Source organism: Neodiprion virginianus, chromosome 3 (assembly GCF_021901495.1).
Source record: "Neodiprion virginianus isolate iyNeoVirg1 chromosome 3, iyNeoVirg1.1, whole genome shotgun sequence".
In the NCBI taxonomy this organism is placed as follows: Eukaryota; Metazoa; Arthropoda; class Insecta; order Hymenoptera; family Diprionidae; genus Neodiprion; species Neodiprion virginianus.
The window spans coordinates 64,374-86,588 of NC_060879.1; the positions used below are offsets into that span (position 1 = coordinate 64,374).

Consider the following 22,215-nt stretch of genomic DNA (forward strand, 5'->3'; position numbering starts at 1 on the left):
AATCCGATGAACTTCAAAACGTAGCACACGAAAGTCAAAAGCCGCCGGGATTTTGGAATTAGCAGGAAAATTGTGTAGATTAGGATAAATGAAAGAATCATCAAATTTGCATTTTGGATAGAACATTCAAAAGATATATTGCTATTAGGGGAATGGGGGCTGCTGTGAGTGTTGATATCCAATCATTTAGCAGATCTTCAACTGTGGAAGTACTGGTTTTGAATTGAGACTTGAGCTCAGCAATATTCACAAAGCTAAACATCAAACAGATACACAGTTTCTAATGAAAAACTTTTCATTAATAACATTTCAAATTATAGTCAAGCGTATTTAACGCCAGCGGTATTAATCAATCATTAATGAACCCCGTTTAAAGTTTTCTAAAACAACCTCTCAACTATGGTAATATAAAATCAACAAATGTTCCAAGTTAACCCCTGCTTATATGTGATATAATGTAAATTTACCAAGGGAATTTCATGCGGTGATTAATGACTTCTACTTCTAAGTTTATCCTAAGTCTGAATGAAGTAGGTATATCTGAAGGGATATCCTAAGATCTGACAGAGTACGGTTAGACTTAAAAGCAGGTCGTTTAAAAGCCAGCAAGAAATTTCTTGAACCACGGCAGGTATGATACTGGAATGCAAATAGATATAAATATTCCACTGTGCTCTCAAAATAAACTATACCTTTCTGACATCGAATGAATAACTACGTACAGTAGTGTTGACTGAAAATGTTGATAGCCTGCTTAATTTAAAGGGATCACAGTGTCTCGAGTTTTGGACAGGCGACAGGCGTCGGCAGGTACTCGGCAGTTACCGACCTGATCAGAAGTTGATCCGACTAAAAATAAGAACCTGAAACTACCTTCAGGATCATTCGGGCCATTGCCATATTCAGCGGTCTTTACGTGACTCAAGTCAATGTAGTAGTCCGTGATTTAAACAGCGTCATTGATTCGTTGGTGAACACGAGTACAACTGACGCAGTCGTTTTACACGGCTCTCTTTTGTTTCGGTTCTCATGTTCAGCAACGAATAAATTAGCCTGTACAGCTGACGACACAGTTCTCTTTTATAGATTAGTAAGTATATTAATACTACGAGCGTCGGGCGAGATACCTGAACAGTAAATTTATTTTGAGTACAGTTATTTCCTTAGTTCAGATGCCGACAAATTGCATGATTCAATTTTAAATGCTTGTTACGCCTCAAATCGCATGGCATTCCGAACATGCGTTGAACAAGGTTTCATAAAATGATAGTGAAAATAGTGTAAAAACACAACGTAAGGTTGCAATTTCGGTTTGCACCCAATTTCCAGAGTTTTTGATAATAACTCGACAGTTTCTTATAATCAGGTATGGTTCGAAATTGGAAGCAAAAAATTCAATGTGACTCATGTTCCCATAGGTGCTCTGGATAGCGATTATAAAATCGCTATTATCGATAAACTTTCGTGATGTTTGGCGCTAAGCTTTGATGATTGTGCAGCCCCAAGAACAGTAAGCAGGCTAGAGCCTGAAACGGAGCATATTCGTAATGTTATACTTGATGGGGTCAACTAGTATATGAACACTTATACAATATCTTAATTACATAACAATCATACTTAAAAAGCAGCAAAGCTATTTTCTGTATATGTATAGTATCCGATATAAGCAATGGTTATAGTACGTATCAATATTATTTATACAAAATACCAACGAATCTTACATGTACACTAGAACTTAAGTCAATTCTAGTGCTTCTAGCGGCACGAAAAAGGGAAGGAACAAAGTAAAAATCTATGGTGTCGTCCAATTTCTCCATTACCCCGCAACATGTTAATTTGTGGAAAACCTGGTAAACCTGAGGAACCGCAGTTTCTAGACGACCTTTCAAAAGCACGTGAGAATGAATTTTTCACACCAGATCAAATAAAATTAGCATTAAATTAAACTTATGGAAGTTACAATAATTATCATGTACAGACAGACAATGTGAAAGTAGTTGTACATTGATCACTACTTTTAGATCATAATGCACTGAACACTGATGTAGTCACTTTTTAACAGTAAAGAGTAACGAATACTGTATAAATATATTCAAATTCAAATGGTGAAACTGATTATTTTGCATCTAAAATTGAATTCACAAATGTTACGATTTCTAAGAAAGTACTCGTTGATATTTTGAGTGCAAGCGTTAACCCTTAATTACAATCGTTGAACGACATTTTGGCTTTTGTAACATTTAGACTGGAAACGATATCTTTTTTTCTTTTAGTTCCCGTTAATATATAGTTACACAGTTTTTAAATATACGACTTTATAACGCATAACGTATAAGGAGTTATACGTGGTACATAACAGACACACATATACGTACATATTATGATTATGTTGAGACTTGAAGTTACATTTGAGTATTGATTCGGTTATATCAGCTAAGTATTTACATCCTTTTATAAACTACATCAATAATCGACAGCTACCTCTCAGGATCCCAAACTGGTGTCAAGTGAAGCCAATAAGTGACATTTAAATGGTACCAGACTTAACAAATTTCATTTATCATTATTTGCTACCGTCAGTTTTCCCTCTGTCTAATATGCGGTACACATTATTATCATCTTCTGTAACACATAGACACTTTCAATAACATGGACAAAATTTTCAACATCGCCATCTCACAACTATACCTTGACAGAAGTTTGTGTTTACCTCTGGAGAAGGTAGGATATGCCCAATGAAATGGAAAAGCCACTGATGTAATCACGTTCTTGAATACACATATTTAGTACAAATGAGGAAACTCGTTGCTGCAGACAATCATCTGCAAGCTCTAGCTTGCCACAGCTATACGTCAGCTCAGATTCGCATCAACATATTAAATATTTTTTCATTTAGTATTATACAATATACATCCAATGTTGAAATATGCGAGTAAACGAACTGGTCTTAAATTCAATCGAATCCAAATATTACCAATATCATATTAGTTACAGCAAAGCGATATAAGAAAATATGCCAGCTGACTCCAATTTTATTCATGGAGAATTCTCCTGCTTAATCATCAATAATGGTGTCCAGCCGTCAGGTACTTGAAAATATCTCGAGAATTCCAACTTTTTCAAATCAAAGTACCCATTTTGCCAGACTCAGAAACTTAGTTTTCCAATCATCATAGGAAATAAATACAACTTTCTGCTTTCTTCAACAAACAGCATTTGTCCACTCTAAATTATACGTTCTACTGCAATCACCCATGATGTATTTAAATGTGAGATATTTATTCTTAGATTGAAAATTGGAGAGAAACGAAAAATTATTTTCAAACAAACAACCGAGAGTAAATATTAGGGTATGAGAAAACTCATGTGAAAATACAAGAAGTTTTCGGAAATACTACCCAAACAGTGTTGAATTTACATCAAAACGCGCTCGGCAGTACTATACCTATAGGTATGTATACTACAGTAATATTGGACAGTCGAGTTTTTGTGATGCGTTATAGGAGTAATCTGTAAACTATGCAGCGCTATTTCGGGGTGTGTGTGCGTATGCGTGTATTTCCGATCCGTCCAGAAATAAAAAATTTACTTATATAAGTACTCTTGTGAAATTTCGGGATATTTTGAAGTATTCAAGATCGCTGGACACACGCGATGATGTATTATTTGTAACTAGTTTATGAGTCTAGCAATTGTCCAAAAATCAATATTCAGGTATAAGACTCAGGATTAGGAGTAAACATTATTTCAGCCAGGCTCGTGCTAATCTAACACTAGCGATAATGAAAGTTTGTAACTTGTTGTTGTCAGAAAGAGGTATGCAAGTACGCCTCACTTTCAGAATTTTATTGACTCCTCTTATGTGTGTACGCCTACCGACGATGATTTTGTCCTGAGACAGTCACTGCTAGTGCAAACTTACATAAGGAATTTCTTCTGTGGCAGGATTAATATTGCTTGGTGCACTCGCATATAAAATTGAATAAATCCTTCCAATTGATGAAGAAATTTAAATTTCGTTTTCAACACGAGGCGTGAGAATTTTTTTTACATAATTAATTTTATTGGCATTTTATTTTAGCTTGCGTTCCCAGGTTCAGAATACGAATCTCATGCTTTAAGCCATAAAATTTGTCAAATAATCTATGCATCATAAAGTTTCAGCAACTATAATAACTTCTACTGCAAAGGTCGTGGTCTTGTATTAAAACTAGCTATAAATGAAAATTGTATATGATCGTTTAGTGAGCCTCAGATATTACAATATATTATACATTCTTGGATGGTGCTTCCAGTAGAATTACGATAACAGTAATTGTGCTGTAGTTCGAAGTAACTGGATTCAACGTGCCCGGCATGCCGATCAGGGACCAGTAATTAGAAAGAATGGCAAAGCTTCATGATTGAATACCAATCGATGTTTATAACGTTACAGATTACCTCTTAACGCAATGATGAGATCATTTTCACCAAAAACCAAAGAGTACCAAAAATTCGATGTAGTAGTAGTGTATAATTACCAATAAAAACGCAAATGCCGACATAACACGAGAGTAGGTGATTGTACGTACGGCAAAGAACTGCAATTTGCTGCCGTTCTTAGGACAATTTGTCGTTTGATAAAGTCCTTTGATAATTAATAATTGACTTCATGGATTGAACGGTAAAGGGAAAAAAAGGAAACATGTCGATTTGCAGGACGTGTAACTTGCATAGACCAGTGACGGTCCTTTGTGGAGATTCATTGTTGCAGCATAATTTGTCCAATGGTGGTTCCAAAGCTATGCAACATTTCACTCCCGCTGCAGAATCGCCTGACACGTACAAATATAGAATCGCATGTCATTGAGATCGGAACAAATCGAAACACAACATAAAATACAGACACGAACGATATATATTCTTATCGATGGGTAAAGTGTAATAATCTGTACACTAAAAGAATAGATATTCAAGAAAGAAAAAAAAAATTATTCGAGAAAATAACAAACCCAAAATAAACGCAACTGAAATAATGAACCATAACACAGGGAAAACAACATATACACAATAATTGAAGCGAGATACCCGACCCCTGCATACCCTGCGCACAAGTTGTGTCAAACAAACAAACGGCGCGGCACTCTACACGAAGAAGCGCGGGAATCTACCTCTACAAATGTAACAGTAAACATAATTGATATTGCACTGCAAAATATAACAAGAAAACCTTCATATGAGAAACAATAAACTAAACTGAACTCAAATATAAGAATGACCAATGGTAAAAATTATGATTTAAATTAAGAACGCATCGCTTTGTAATACACGGTTGCAAATAAAGATTACCTTTCTATAAATCTATTGGCGACGACATCCAGACACTTGGGACACATTATCCGGCCGGCAATTATTAACAGTATTCACATTCCAGGCATGTAGTTTCGAACGTCGTCTGTGCGTATTATTATTTACTGTCATGAGAAGGCATGTGATTAAACTGTATCCAGGCAATATCATTCCTAAGCACTACAGTTACTGTGCATTCGCGTTTGTATTCATTTAAATTAGGCTCCGCAATAGATAAGTAGGCCTTTTTGAAAGATATTATTAAGTGGTTACATGCGGTCGCAACTTTTCAAAAAACGATTTTTTTTATTGCATATTATTATAGTTGCATGATCTAAGAATATTTTGCCGAAAAGCCAATGTCTAGTTTCCAAAACTTGAGAAATTTATGAGCACTCGAATGAAACAATGCGCGATGTGCGTCTTAATAGAGCAGAGTTCAAGGCTAGAAAAATCAGGCTTTCAGGAAGCTGAGAATGCGGCAGAAGGCCTTCTATATGCCCGAGAAATCGCCGATTAAGGGCATGAAAAATTTCTATTTCTTCTGATACAGAAATCAACGTCAAACCAGAGGTCAAAGCTTTAAACGCGTTCATATGGAAACTACATTTTCTACTTCGCTGTTCATCCTAACCTGGACACCATTCGATGGAGTAAGTTCAAACTTTACATATGTATGTCTTTTATGATTCCGCATGATAAATTGACTGGAATTTTTTTTCAAGATTTAGCGCTTTTTGATGCCAGTTAAAATACGAAGCGATTTTTGATGATAAAAAAAAAAAAAAAGCGACGATTTTCTTCGAATCGTCATATCTTTTGGATTTGTTCGAAATTGCGAAATGCCGATCGGTATACCATAACTATTGTCATCTATATTAAAACGAATTTTGAAGATTTGATTTCAGACACGAAACTTGGTCGCTGCAACATACACCGTTTGGTCCTGCGAAAAGCGCAGAGCTTCGGTTGGAACTCATGAACGCCGTTTTTCTGTCAACGAAAAAATTTTCAACCGGATGTAACCCCTTGAAAAGTGTCAATCACAACAATATTTAATCATCCTGCATCGCGTTTGGCCATTTACGTTGCTGAACTTCCTCAATATGCTAGTATGGATTTTGAATCTTATTAATATTTAGGAGAAGTTTTGCTACATCTTGGGATAAGATTATCACTTCTTATCTTGACGTTCTATGCTTTGATGAAAATTATCAACTTCGTACAATTGGTTAGATTATTTTTACCGATTGGTGAAAAACCGAGCAAGTGTAATCAAAAGGAATAAGAGTTGTTACAAAAATATTATCACCGGAGTGCAGCCACAAATATCTGTAAAAGTATTCGCTGACTGTTTCGAGTTTTCAAGAACCTGAAATACCATTTTTCTACGACTCTTATCTTCTTCTCATGTAAGCAAAAACGAAAGCTGGATAGGTTCTTTCGAAAGTTTCAAATTTGCTTTACATACCTATATTTTTGAACTTTAGCACATGAATGTATATTAGCAGTGAGAAAAAATTATTTTCCAAATTGAGGTGCTGCCCAGCCGTTTCTTTTATCACCTCATTTACCAACGCCAATAAAAATTTATAGCTGATTGAACCATCCATTATATCGTGTCAAGATAAATTCGGTCAACCTTCTCTGCGCAAGCATACATTTTGCTTAAACCTTGTACTGTACAATGATTGAGCGTCAAATCGCAACCGTACGTTGAGCTTGCGAAACAAGGATATTCGTAAACTAGTAAAAATTGATAAATTTACTGACTTACCATTTCGGATGTCAAACTAGCTAATGCCTCCTCGACTGTAGCGACAATTCGATTATCCTCTTCCCCTCTTATACCACTTCTAATCGGTGTTGTGGGACAGCCTATCAATATGATTAATATGGTGTAAATTAAGCATTACAAAATTTGCTGGCAAATCTTCCTCATGTTGGATTATTCCATTTATTTCGTTCTCACATGAAGAACTACTAATAGACGAGCTAACCCATGTCTCCGCTACTCGAACTCTCTGTAAAGGATGGCGTTCCCTCAGTCCATGTAGGAGTAGAACCTTCGACACTGCCGGTAGGTGGTGTCCACGTCAACGCACCACCGCCACGACTGCTACCCCCGCTTTCTACGCTTAAGGACGACTTTGTTTCACGCCCGACGCTGCCGCAGCCACTACCACTGCTTTCTAAATGCACGTCAGATATACTAGAGGAGAAATAGAGAGACAGTGATTGATTGAAATGAATAGAGATACCTCGTCCACGAAATTAACCAGCATTGTGCATACGACATTGTATAAGCTAATCAATGTTGAGCAAACTTACCTAACAGCATCGTGATAGGTTTTGGTTAAAGTAACGTGATGCACTATTTTGTTTTGCTTCGTATGCGACGAACTCAAGCTGCTAGTGAGGATCGTCGTTGTTCCGTGATGGGAATGGTGACCCCCCGATGCTAATGTTGCGTCGTTCGATGTAACAGCGTCGTCAAATGGCGGAGGTGGGGTGGAGCATGTAGAGGGAAGGGTACCACCTACAACAAGCGTACTACTATGATACCGTTGTACATCATAAAGGTAAGTGAAATCGGCACATTGCACGCTGTCCAATGTTGTACTACGAAAAGAACAAATAAAGAAATAAGAACTAGCAACAACACCAAACACTGTCCATCGTAGAATACTCCAATGATCTAACAACAATCAAGCAGCAAATCGGGTCCGTTACATTGCAGCAGAATGTACGAAACAGAAGAATGCAGACCAAACTGCATTTTTAGTTCTCACAAAGGTATTTCGAGTTCCACTACAGTTGCATTAACCAGAGTGTCAACTAGCTTCAGCTCAGTGGGATCGTTAATGTTATTATACATTATTTTGTATGCGGAGGGGAAAAAAAATTCAAAAGAGTCATGAGAATCTCGGGACAAACTGGGCGTTGATTTCAAAATTTTTGTAGGACATATTGAGAAACGAAAAGCGCAAAATTATCACGAAAAGTCTTATGAAAGTATGAATCTATTATAAATAAATATTTTACAGTGAGAGTAGCTTGGGCTTGAGAATAGAAGCAACACCATTATTGAATTGTTTTTTCAAAATTGTGTTGTTGGAGTTTTTGCACGATTATTGGCTAGGTTGCAAATTAACTGGTGGTATTGTCAGGGACTAAAATCATTTTACACTTGAAATAATTGCTAGCTGATTCTATCTTGCAGTTTTGTTGGCACGAGTAAATTTCGGAACAGTCGCCACAAACAGGGCTGGTAGCTGCTAATTGTAAGTCGTTTCAAAAAAGTGAGAGAAGTGACTTTCAAGTCCAAGGAAAGTGACGTAAAACTGACTGATAAGAACTAGTAATGAAACTACAAGTGCTACCACAGTGTTATTCATCTCATCAGAAATTGCCCTATTTGCTATTTCGTCGCTGTACACGGGTTTTTCTTGTTTTTCACGTCTTCTGCCGCATTAAAAAAATGTAACACTGTACATGATATTTGGTAAATGAATGCCAAGTGAACAACAACTGTGATTTATGAATTTGTTGTCCTCTCGTGAGGAACATTTGGATACAGAAACAACGAACAATCTGATCTTAATTGATTTTCCGAAATAAATCTGAAACTGATCTTCTCGGTGAAAATACTATAATACTTAACAAATAAAATGTTGTTCAATGCATACCGCGTGGGAAAAAAATTGTGCAATCAAATTTTCTATGCACGAAACTCAATTAAAACCGAAAAAGTGACTCAAGTGACCATCTCTTGTAAAGAGTGACAAAAAGATACTTCATTAAAAAACGTGGCTAACAATGAGAAAGGTGACTTAAGTACCGGCCCTGCACAAGGTATATGTATTACTGTTCCATCATACTGGGTTCTTGGTGAACCAAAAAGGGGAAACAAGAAAAGCGGCGGTTTACATATTTGAAAACGAGGATACAGATTTGAGAAGATTTGAAAATATCAACAGCCAAAATTGTTTCAAAAAGTTACATTTGTAATGGGTGTACAAAATTACAGGGGAGCATCTTATGGGAAGAACGTTGTCTTTCCGGTCCCTTTGATTGACTAAATCAATTGCGAATCACGAATGTATCATAATATTGTTAGCAAACTAAGTTGATCAGTTGTTTGAAATTTCAACCACCACATTCTCGCAGCAGAGAATGCTTGTCCAGCCGTGGATGGACAAATATATGTGTATGTGGTATTAAAAATAAAATATTCTTAAGGCCGAAGGTTTCATGCAGATAGTTGATGACGTAAAAAAATAGAACAGAAATATTCAAATTTAAAGTTTAGTCCATGTATTCCATACAATTCAAATTAAAAGTATCGAGAACCATCGGATTTAATCCTCGCATAGTTGTTGAATCATTTCAAAATAGAATGACCTCAACTCTGTGAGGCATGTCCATTCCAAAGTTCTAATTTGGAATCCATTGAAGAAAAATAATAATCAAACAGGATGATCACTAAATTGGGAGTATATTTCATATAGTCAATAGTTGATGTGTCGACAAAGGCTGGACAAAAATTAACTTGAGAAATGGTATCGCTTAAATTGTCCATATGCATGGTAAAACTATATCAAGTTGAAAACATGACAGGCGTAATTCATGAATCTTTTATTTTATTGTAATTATTGATGCATTTTAGTATAACATGTGACGAATTAATACCACATGACTAACAAATGATATACCTGCTTATATCTAGAATAACACTCATAGATTAGTTTCATCTCACAATGACTAGTAGATTTCTTTAATGCTCTAAATTTTAAGGATCGGATAAACTAACATTTTTCTATTTACGACTATGCTTTTTGCATCAACACACCGTTAACATGAAAAATATTCATGGAAGAGGAAAGAAACAAAAACAGGTCGCAACTAATTAGTCAGAGTTATAACGCATCGTACTCAAGATACTTTGAACAAACAATAAATAGTACATTAAACCACAAGGGACGAAATTCGAACTTCGTGACTTAATATACTATATGTAGTAATAAAGGCGGATTGCAGGTGCATCGAAATATGACGTTTGGATAATCGCATGCCAGCAACGCTATGCAAGAACAAAACGATGTGTTTTTCACATCGGCAATGCAGCTTTTATAACTGAGTAGATTAGCCAACTGTATGCTATATTCATTATCAGACAGGTGTGAATTTGGTGTTCTGCAAGTTGTTGAACTTCTTCTGTCCTGCGCTACGGAAGGCTAATTGTCAGATATGGTATTGCTATTAGACTTTTGTATTACTTTTAAATATCTGTCATATTCAGGCGTGACTGTACAAATTCGCGTAGACCTAGCTTCCACTTTCATATCGGTTTAGTAGCAGAGTTTATCGCCTTAGGGGCAGTTTTCTTAAATTTGATTAGTTTCAGAGCCATTTGAGTATAGAAACGATTAGTTTCATTCAAGTTCGAGCTAATTACTGGCAATTAAATACGTTCCATGTTGTATTGTTTATACAGAGTATTGACTGATTTTGTTATAATTAGACCCTGTCAAGTAACACAATTTCGCTTATTGCGTAACCTTTCGTTGTAAGTCTCAGAGTGTTTCTTGTCCTTGCGAGACATTTTATAAGCGGGTTGTAAACTGCTTTTCAACGTAGCATTCGTTTGCGGTACAAATGTAAATTTATGAGCTTCAGAAGATTTATCTAGATCGGACATCGATATCGAAGGTTTCCCAAAATTGGCAGAGACATTGACATTATTTATACAAGATTTGAAAACTGGTGCAATGCTTAACGAGTCGGAAAGCGTAGACTGTTTGATCGGTAATGATGAACAATTTGGAGGGTACCCACAACTCAGCTCTGAAGTCGATTGGACAGCGTTATGTGATACACCAGATGCAGATAAGACGTGTTTGCGTCTAATAGGTTTGAACGGGCAGGGACTCGTTCTGATGATATAGGATTCATCAACTTTCTCAACGCTAACAAACTCGTCAGTGTCAGAATAATACGCTCCATGAATATATAAAGAATTAACGTCATATTTCGATATATTCACACTTCTGGGTGGCACACTGTGTTTGTAGTGACTAAAATATTGATTCAAACAATAAGCAGTGTCACAGTTGTCAATGGGTATGTCAGGCGCATTGGACGTGGTGCGTGAATTTTGCCGTAAACAGGATGCATGCAGCTGTGACGGCAGCAAAGTGGCATGCAGTGTGAATGCTTCACCTCGACTGGAGATGGTCGCGTTATTCGCCGACGTTCTCCGATGATCGTCGACTCGACTTCTCCCCGAAACAGATCCCCTAGGAGGTACCGGTGGAGGAATTTTGCCGGAAGGAACGAGATTCGGATTAGGAGGGCTGGCTCCGCGTCTGCCCTTCAAAACAGCTGGGTAACTTGACGTACCAAAGCTTGTTATATCATGGTGGTTGGTTTCATCTGCCGTGCCAAAGAGCAGAGACGGAGGCGTAACGGGTTTGCAAACAGTGGGCAAGTTTATCGGAGTTGATGTCGCGTTTGGAATGGACGTTGTGGATATTGTGGGTGCAGCAGATATGACTATGGATGAGGCAGGCAACTCGGTGGGGCTTGCTAAGCAACCATCAAGAAGCACAGTCATTGGCCGACGCGTGCGGAACAAACAGAGAAATAAGAACAAGCTTTAGAATTGTTGAATTTTTCTGAGAGCGAGTCGGATATGAGATGTAAGTAACAAGCACGAAGTAATTATTTCGTGGTAACAAGTAACAATCGGCAGATAAATATTTTCCACCAACATTGCAACGAACACGACATCTTTCATTGAAACGGACAACTCTATAGAACTGATGGAAGTTCATTTTACCTTATATGTGTACACAACATCCGCCTGACTGTTACTTTAGAGAAACGGGTGATCGGAGAATCGGTTTATGATGATCGTAAAATGTGAAGGGCATTTGTTTTGCACTACTCTTGGTGGCATACAAAATAACTTTTCTATTATGATTTTAAACGGTGACATTAAAATTATTGTAGGTATGCTATTCATTAAATTTGAAATTTACGAATATGATGAATTTGAAAATGTTGGGGCGATTCGTACTTGGCATTGCATACCTTCGATATTTTACAAATGCATGATAACTGATACAAGTACATGATGCCAATATAGTTGTATCGTATAGAAATATCATTGTAGATATATAATGTTTGTAATCAAGCAGAGTAAGGCCCAGAATATGTGAAATCTAGTATTTGACTCCAATTTATGGAACTAAAATTGGCATCACTATTTCTGATTCACTCTATTCCAATTTTCCGACAAAACGTAACTGCAAAACTGAGTGGTTGCGAGAACGCACAGGTGCATGCTAAATTTGACTTGACACCTACGCTCCTACATTAAATTTGTTCACATCTCAACCGGCACATTGTCCCACTAATGTTCAAATCACCAAAGGGCGGAAGCCAAGATTAACCATTTTTCGATACGATAATCACTTGCTGTTATTGATAGCGGGAGGGGAGGGATATTGCCAGAGCAAAGACTCACCAGGCTTAGAGTTCGTTGAAGCATGCACTGCTGAACTTCCAGACGCTGCTACCGTTAAACCACCACATTACTGTTATACTGTCATCAGATGGTTTGATTGCTATCGTATCACGGTATCAATTCATAACATTTCCTTGATCTTACCAGCCCACACCATGTATCAAACTAACCTATCTCATTGCCAGCATTATTTGCAAAAGATGGATAAAGAATATTATAACCCATTATGTTCTGATAGTGTACTATTTTTATTTTAATCGTAATTTTTGTAACAAAATTTGTGACCTCGCTGAAGAAAGAACTGGGTTCACATTCGCAGAATATACATTTCCTGTAATTCAAGATGGCTATGTATTTCTGCATGTACAATCTTGATTCGGTTTAACTAGTATAACAGGATTGGATGCAGAAATTATGAATCTACAAACAAGTCACGGATGATGCTCGTAAAGCCTTTTGACAAAGGAAATGGATTGAGCTACTACACAACTGTGGGTTTATCATAACATTTCCGTGTGGTATCAACTTTCGCCAAAATAATGGAAGTTTCATAAATGGCATAATGACAAATGAGTCGAATATTAAATATTCTTAGTAAAGCCCATAATGGGAAAGGCGGAAAACTCAACTTGAGTGTTAATGCTTGATAGGACAAACGTGTAATAGTTTAAGTGTGAGAATCGACCAACTTAATTCCATTAAGAAACGTGATATTTATGTGGAGAATCAAGTGAATCCAGTTCTGGTTGCACAACGAATAGTGAATACTGTTGCATCGTTGAAATGTAGAAACACACAATACGAGTACAATATATTAATTGAATTAGAATTACTCACCTGTGGAATCAAAGTCTCCTTCCAACGGTCTCAGTGGCCTCGTAATACTTTTCCGTTTCGAAGGGGAATGTTTCAGAGCTGTAACAGATGGTCAATGAATTTTACTACGTAATATAAATAAAAATAAATATTCGTATTTAGAATACGACACAAGAATAGTGCTGTTCAGCATGTGACACCCCGGCATCAAGTAGCACTAGCAAAGTCTATGTGAACATTACGAGTTATTACTGAATGAAAAACTATCCTCGTCCACCCGTTTTTTTCTAAAGGACGATTTCTTAGGATGACTTATTGCCAACTGCTATTAATTTCAGTTAATTTGCACAGCAGCGATATATTCGATCTTTATTTCCAAGCATATTGGCTGCTGGAAAGTAAAATTTCACTCCAATTTACCCAATTTTAAGACTTTGTGATCAAAGTTATGATAATCCATTCACAACACACTTATCGTATCACGTCAATAGCATCGAAGCCAGGCCAAATACAGCTAAGATAAGAAAAAAAAAAATCAACTACCGAACTGCACTAAGATACTGCGAATCATGATCGAGTTGAAATTTTGACATACTTATCGTTTTGTATCTTTATAAAAGAGTAGAATGTAATGGAAATGATGTAACAGATACAGAGGCAAATCCACTTCTCAGCCTCAACTCTACGACACAGGATTGAATGCGCTTGCTCCATTATTGCAAGCGTCAATGAGGTAGACTGAGAGGGAAATGCATGCATAGTTACCCATCGGCTGACTAAAATCGATTGTATTTCATTGTTACTCATAATTTTAATCTATACACGGCCGAGATTTTTGTGTCAAATCACCTTGACTGATACGTTACATTGTCCAGAAGCATCAAATATTACAGCAAATTTCACTCCACCATTGATTAATGTGAAATAATTTCAAATAAGGCTTTGATGAAAATGCATCCAAGTGATCCTAAGTCCATATTATCTCTAATGTGTCAGGAAGAGAAATACAAAGTGAACAAAATTTTTGTAAAAACAGTGTTGATGTCCGACTGAGTGTCGACTTCGTGAGAAAATGTGACAAGTAGTGAGGATCGTGATTGTGATAATTTCAATGCAAAGACGGTTAGCAATTGGATGTAACAGCGAGAAGCCAGGTAAAAGTGAATAAGAAACAAGCATTATATGCGATGCATCATAACAGTCTGAGGAGCAATTACTTGAAATGGTACATGCCAAGTGTTGCGGCTGGTGGTGTATAGGTAGTACAAATGTGTTTACAGACAGAAAAATAGGTAAATGAACAGCTATTCGGGTCAATGCATGTATAATATGTAAACAGAGTGGAGAGAACTGGAGGGAAATGGAGAGAAATACAAGAAAAAAAAAGGATACAAGCAAAGAAGGTGAAAATGGGTAAAGAACGAGGCAGACCAATGGCCAACAGACAGACAGACAGACAGACAGACAGACAGACAGACAGACAGACAGACAGACAGACATACAGACAGACAGAGTTACCTATGTAGCTGGTGACCAGGTTACGGAACTTGCGATGGTTTCCCTTAATCTCAGGCAGGTCCACTTTTGATTTCAGTTCGAATGGTAGCAGGTGATGCGTGTCAGAGGGGTGACAAAGGGTGCAGAGACACAAAAACAACAACATTTAGCTAAACCAACACCCAACGTGATTAACAGTAATCATAGTCATAATTATATATGTTTTGTAAAAATTCCTAAATGTAAATGACGGAAGGACTACTTGTACAGTGAAACCTCAGTTATACGTTTCGCAGTTGTACGTTTTTCTCGTTTATGCGTTACATTTTCTTAGTCCTCGCAATTTCTGCCTGTAAACCATGTGGAAATATTTCACTTCTATGTTTCTCTTTCATACGTTTTTCGCACTTATACACTCCGCATTGTGTCACCTAGCCTTGTTCGCTATTCCGTTATTACACTTGACTTTTTTAATCTAATCGTTTGATACAATGTTTGATCTACCGCTAGATGGCATAGCTTGACCCCTATGTGCCTATTGCTATCCCATACACATTCTGGCACGTTCAGATTAGCATCCAATCTACGGAAAGATGATCTTTACATACTGTCACTGGATTAACCTTATTAACCCATCGAGAACACACCTATTTGTTCTATCATAGAGAACACCCTGGGTCAAAATGACCATGTTCCATTTTTGATGTGTTTCCATTTCGAATATACGAGTAAGATGTACTTGAATAAATTCAGAGTTATACTTTCAGTATTTTAGAATGGCATAATAGTAAAACTATAGATGTATTTCACGAATGTGATATAAAAATCTGGAAATAGAGAATTTTTTGAAGTTCTACTATTTTAGAAGAAAAAGGTATCGGTCAGAACGATCCGGTATGTTTTCAAAGGGTTAACCTAGCACACGCTGCGATGAAATTCCCTAATAATAATATTGATCAGTTTCGCTAGGGGGTGAATGAAATGACAAGATGATACATATAAAATCATTGAAAATCACAAACTTTTCATCTTCCAGTCATGGAGGTTTGGAATATTTAGGTGTTTCGATTTCACATTACTCTCACTTATATACATCAACATTTCCGTATCCGTTGAAAAACCTATAACTAAAGTTTCACTGTCATATTGAATACGGGCTATTCCGCGTCAACCGGATCAGTCATCTCTCAGATATTTTTTTAATTTGGCATGTGGATTGTGTAGTGGGAGTTAGATTTTTGTGCCAAAGCGCGAATCTCATAATGCAAAATTCGATTTTTTATTAACAATAACAAATTAGACTCCCATTTTTTTCAAAAATTCATAACTTTGGCAAAAAATTGAATACAATATATTTTTTTTTTTCAAATTACGCGGAAAGCTCCATAGAATTTAAAAAAAAATACGAAATAGTAAAAAAAAGTTGTTATCAATTGTTTATTTAACAATTAATTTTTCAAAGATTTTTAAAACAGTGACTGACACGATCAAAAAATTTTTTTAAAATTTTGACATGTTCCTTGAACTTTACTACAACCTGTGAATTAATTCCAGAGGGGTGTTTTTTTTCGTTTTCGAGTAAAAAATCATTAAAGGTGTCGATGCGCATGAAATTGCGGCGCGCCGAGTCTCTACGTAATGGCGGGCGGCCGGTTGCCGTCCACCGCTACCCCGCGGTGGCGTCGCAGCGTTATTTTAGGGTCATTTTCACGATGTAGGACATGATTGAAGAATCTGAAAAAAATACTGTACCTTCACAAGGCCTGCTTAAAGCGATAAGTGAAGTTTCAGGAATGTGTTTTTCACCGTTTTTTTATTACAGAGATTCAAAATAACGGTTACACACCATGAGAGTGCACATAAATGATAATAATTACATAACTTGCTACTTATTTTGAAATAAAAACACATTCCTGAAACTTCACTTATCGCTTTGAGCAGGCCTTGTGAAGGTACAGTATTTTTTTCAGATTCTTCAATCATGTCCTACATCGTGAAAATAACTCTAAAATAACGCTGCGACGCCACCGCGGGGTAGCGGTGGACGGCAACCGGCCGCCCGCCATTACGTAGAGACTCGGCGCGCCGCAATTTCATACGCATCGACACCTTTAATGATTTTTTACTCGAAAACGAAAAAAAACACCCCTCTGGAATTAATTCACAGGTTGTAGTAAAGTTCAAGGAACATGTCAAAATTTTAAAAAAATTTTTTGATCGTGTCAGTCACTGTTTTAAAAATCTTTGAAAAATTAATTGTTAAATAAACAATTGATAACAACTTTTTTTTACTATTTCGTATTTTTTTTTAAATTCTATGGAGCTTTCCGCGTAATTTGAAAAAAAAAAATATATTGTATTCAATTTTTTGCCAAAGTTATGAATTTTTGAAAAAAATGGGAGTCTAATTTGTTATTGTTAATAAAAAATCGAATTTTGCATTATGAGATTCGCGCTTTGGCACAAAAATCTAACTCCCCCTACACAATCCACATGCCAAATTAAAAAAATATCTGAGAGATGACTGATCCGGTTGACGCGGAATAGCCCATACATATAAAATTAATAGATCTGGCAGTGGTTCATTGTTTGTTTACATAATTTTTAAGGATTACACATTTGCGGATTGTGTTGTGCTGTTTTATACTTGTTTGTTTTTGTTTCGTTACATTGCTTCTACACAATTGCACTTCAACATTATGCATTACTGCAGTTGAAATTGTGCATTGCAGCAGTAATACTCTAGGTTCGGTAGCATATTTACACTTGAGCACTGGTAAAATACTATCCTAGTCATCGCTCGGAGGCCTCTGGACGTTTTTAAGTTTTTCTAACTGCAGAGAGAATCAATGACAGACCTCTCAAGACCAGTTTCATTTTGACTTGCAGAATTATTTTTGATATGCAAACAAATGAGTAAGAGATTTCACGAGTGTCAATAATTTTTCAAGATTTAAGTTGGCTGCCCATGGTTTTTGGTAAGGGACGGTGTTACAAATGCAACAACCATGCGGTTTTCCAAAAATCTTATGGTATCGTTAAAATTATAAAGCAAACACGCGTCGTTCACCATCTTTGCTGAAGAAAATCAATTTTCAGATTGACAGAGTTGTGACAAGTTGACTGAAATCCAATTTCACCACCCAAAAATCCAATTTTTCAATGTCAAATTCGAATCCACTAAAGACATATCGACCTACATTTGTTTACAGGATTCAATCCAAGAAGTAAATTACTCTACATCAGATTTTTGACGAAGTATATATTGTAACATTTTTTAATTTTGCCAATAAAAATTGGAGCCTGAACCTCGACAAAAGCGATAAGAGAAAAAGTGTACAGTGCCTGTAGATAAACATTGATCCCTAATTATTCCCAGCTGATAAAATCTGTCAATTACCACCAGTTTAATCGAGGTCCCGATTAGCTGCCATCATGATTGACTACTAGTGGCACAAATTTTTCGTATGTATATTCTATAACGCTACAGCATAAAGAATCGACATTATCCATGAAATATGACAATTACAGAATGACAGTGTTACATGCCAAACAAGGTATTCCTCAATTGTGTAGTTTTGCGCTGGTAATATTCACTTTAAAGGCAATACATTGCTGTGAATCTCGATTTCCTATAGAGCAACCTATTTTTAGTGGTAAGTTTAGATTTCATCCTTCACGCATGATGCAGCGTATGTATAATCATCATCAATAATAAATACGATTCTTGGTACATGTAACTATCGAAAGTTCTAGGTTTACTAAAATCACTACAAGTAAGTCGGAGAAATGTATACTTGTGCTAGCAGACCTCCGGAAATGGGCCCATCTTACTACCCGGTGTGATCCTGCGTTTTCTTGCATTAAATGGGAAAGCTAAAATGGGGTGCAAAACAACTAAAGGGAAAAAGTATGACTAGATCTCAATTTTTAATTGTAAGCAACTTTACCGGAATTTTTTGGTGCGAAAATAAAAACACGAGTGAAATAATACAGAAGGTTGGGTCGGACTTGGAAGGTTATAGTGAAATTTGCGTGGGGCACAGACCGCAACCTCTACAAAAAATAGTTTGTTAAAAAAAATCTTATGGGGCTATTACGCCCATGAAAAAGCACGCAATCAATTGGTAAAAAAAAAAAAAAATAATAGTTTTGAAAATTTCATTCAGCTCCTTCAAGCTCTGAAATTTAAGATAAAAAGCAGTTGCAAAAATTTGTCAATGGGCTTTTTTATAAAAATATTCACAGATAAGCGGTTAAATATTTGTAATTCTTCTCGTGAGTGGCTGAATGTATAGAACAGAGATAGAGCAAAAGAAGAGCCTTCTAACTTTCGCTACAGTAACAGAAAGAAATAACTTTTCTTATCCTGAAGCAGTGGTTTTTCATACCCCAGAGTATATAATTCAACCTATATGCAATCGTTCCTTCAAGTATCCGTTAATCGTCACAACTTGGCTTGTACCAATACTTGGAGAGACCCACTCCAAGCAGCGCGCACACGTAAATTCACTAGCACACTACCATTTTATAATGATTACTGACTGAGCTAAGTAAAACGCTGATGCATAGGAAAAAAACATTTCATACTGAAGGGCGGAATATTTGCTGTGTATCGGTCTCAAATCTGGCAACAATTACAAAACTGAGTCGCTTGCGCTACATCCCGATTTTCACCTAGTCAAAATGCATAACTCTGCTTAGCCGACAGGGATTTTTGTATCGAGTTACAAAATTCAATCATAAAATACTAGTAACCGACATATTTTGCGTGATAAACAACTGAATCAATGATGATTCACAATAAATCAATCTGATGAGATAAGGATAAAAGACAAACGAAAATATTTGGCGTTTCGCAAGAATAAAACGAAAACAAAAAAAAAGTAAGAGATAGAAATCAAAACTCAAGAATGTTAGTTGACTTATCTCACCGTTCGAAGCATTCCACTGACAATAAGCGAAATCATATTGTTGATGTTCTCGTAAAACAACGCTGTAATAAATCAACTAAAATCGTCGATGAAATCAATAAAACACACAGCCAGACAAATGTAAGACTACAGTAGTGTAATAATAATATGGGACAGACAGTGGAAAGGATTGTAAATGAAATGGGTTTGCTAACAATGAATATATTTATTTTGATATGTTTACGTACACGGTGTCCACATAATGATAACAGCTGATTATGGTCATGCACTTGATAAAAAATAAAAAAAAAAAAGCTTATCGCCCTTTAACGGTGTGATACATAAATTATTTTGAACTCGGTATGCTGATTACACATACATATAATAATATGGGCAATGTATATATCCCATTTGCCAGAGTCCAATTAAACCTTGTTCGAATGTTTTCCTATCTACTAGAGACTCCGACTTGATCCCGTTTCCTCAATATATTACCCTTCGTATTGGGTTAAAACTAGGGCCACGGATCTTGATGCGCACTACGTTTAATATGAATAACTTGAATTTCACATCGTTTTAGATCAAAAGTACTACCTACATAATGGCCCGTTCATAAATTACGTTACAGTAGAATCGTGGGTCGATCCACGATTCATCAATGTAAGGTCCGAAGACCCCTACTCCTTCCCTCATGCATAACTTTTTTAATCAATCTTCCCCCTCTTTTCTCACATACATTTCTTCATTATGGTTTCAACAAGAATCATAATCAAATTTATCATAACAAATATTCGTCTAAACGCAATCCAATGCAGTCAAATGCAGATAAACATTTTCTACGCCGAAGCTAAATCAGACAGTTCGAGGTTAATCAGGGCTGAAAGTCGATTTTAAAATTTTCTATTCATACAAGCGTAAGATAAATGAAAAATGGAATCCATTCTATACCTGTAGAGCTGCTCTATACAGAATTTCGGTAAGAAGAACAAAATGTTGATTATCATTGTTTAAATTTCGTAAATCAAAGTAGAATATTGCAATGATCACAAGGCAGACATGTTTTAAAAATGGTTCACCGTAAAGTCAAATAAAATGATATCAGCTAATGATTAGTGAATAGATAATCAGCTATTACCGTGGACACCGGATCAACGATTCAAGTTTGCTGGTGATAATAGAGAAGATTACTCATTAGTTCACTGCAAATAGTCGATCAGCCACAAACTGAATGCGAAAAAACAAATTAATCCACAAATGCACAAGAAACAATTGAGGGAGGTGGAATGTGAGACCAAAAATAAATAAATATCGAACAACCAATTGAAGATTCAGAGAGGAATAATAACAATGGATTTAAATAAGTAAATAAAGCGCCAATGCATACCCTAAAAGTAATCAAATAAACGCAAAACGTGATAGTAAGGATGACACTCTAATAAATTGGAATATTTCTTCTAGGCATTTGAAATCTGAAAAAATTTATATAATGCGAAAGGTTACTTCGAAACAAATGTTAACACTTTCCCTGCAGTGTAGTTGTATTAAACCGCCCAAAATATTATGTCACGCCTGGCGGTTGTAGAAAACATCAAGTTCAGCGGTCCAGGCACCCAATTCTCAAGCGCATACTCAACATTGTTTCATATAAAAATTAGCATAATGTTGGAAAGGGTAAACCAAACCCGATATAGATATCATAGGGAAAAGGACTTCTCCACTACGTCTATTACAATGTGCTACCGACGGTGCTACCACCGCAGATCCTGTGTCACCAGCGCCACCAAATGACAATAATTTTTTGACTACGTTAAATTTATAGCATCAGAGTTACCGTTCCTTGGTCAGGTTTTCGAGTACAAAATGATAATGATAGATATTGAAATACCGCGAATTTTTAAAATTTTCACTTATTTATTCAAGTCAACCACGTGTGATGCGCGGCTTCATAGAAGTATGCGATCTGCACACTATTATTTCGAGTAAACTTTAAATCTATTTTGACAATACATTTCTATATTGGGAGGATTCTGTAAGGGTTTACAACTCGGACGAGGCTTTGGCAGATGAGCAGCCAAGGTTAAATCTTACACGCATTAAGTACACCAGATGTAAGTTTAGTTACCTATCTGC

At 36.4% G+C, this 22,215-nt stretch overlaps 1 protein-coding gene across 16 annotated transcripts in view; it reads right to left on the reverse strand.

The window, feature by feature from the left end:
• LOC124299923 (phosphatidylinositol 4-phosphate 5-kinase type-1 beta) overlaps positions 1-22,215 on the reverse strand; it is a 59,645-nt gene that overhangs the window by 29,080 nt on the left and 8,350 nt on the right. For 7 of the 16 annotated variants that reach the window (XM_046753369.1, XM_046753372.1, XM_046753373.1 and 4 more), the window contains 7 exons: positions 15,194-15,256; positions 13,697-13,774; positions 12,860-12,907; positions 11,551-11,916; positions 7,660-7,867; positions 7,329-7,540; positions 7,106-7,206 (listed from right to left, as the gene is read on the reverse strand). In XM_046753369.1, the coding sequence (XP_046609325.1) occupies positions 7,106-7,206; positions 7,329-7,540; positions 7,660-7,867; positions 11,551-11,916; positions 12,860-12,907; positions 13,697-13,774; positions 15,194-15,256 (1,076 nt within the window). Of the gene's footprint in view, positions 1-1,124; positions 4,815-5,328; positions 5,454-5,477; positions 6,322-7,105; positions 7,207-7,328; positions 7,541-7,659; positions 7,868-11,550; positions 11,917-12,859; positions 12,908-13,696; positions 13,775-15,193; positions 15,257-22,215 lie in introns of those variants that run through there. The other 9 variants (XR_006907110.1, XR_006907108.1, XR_006907109.1 and 6 more) reach the window with 6 other exon arrangements.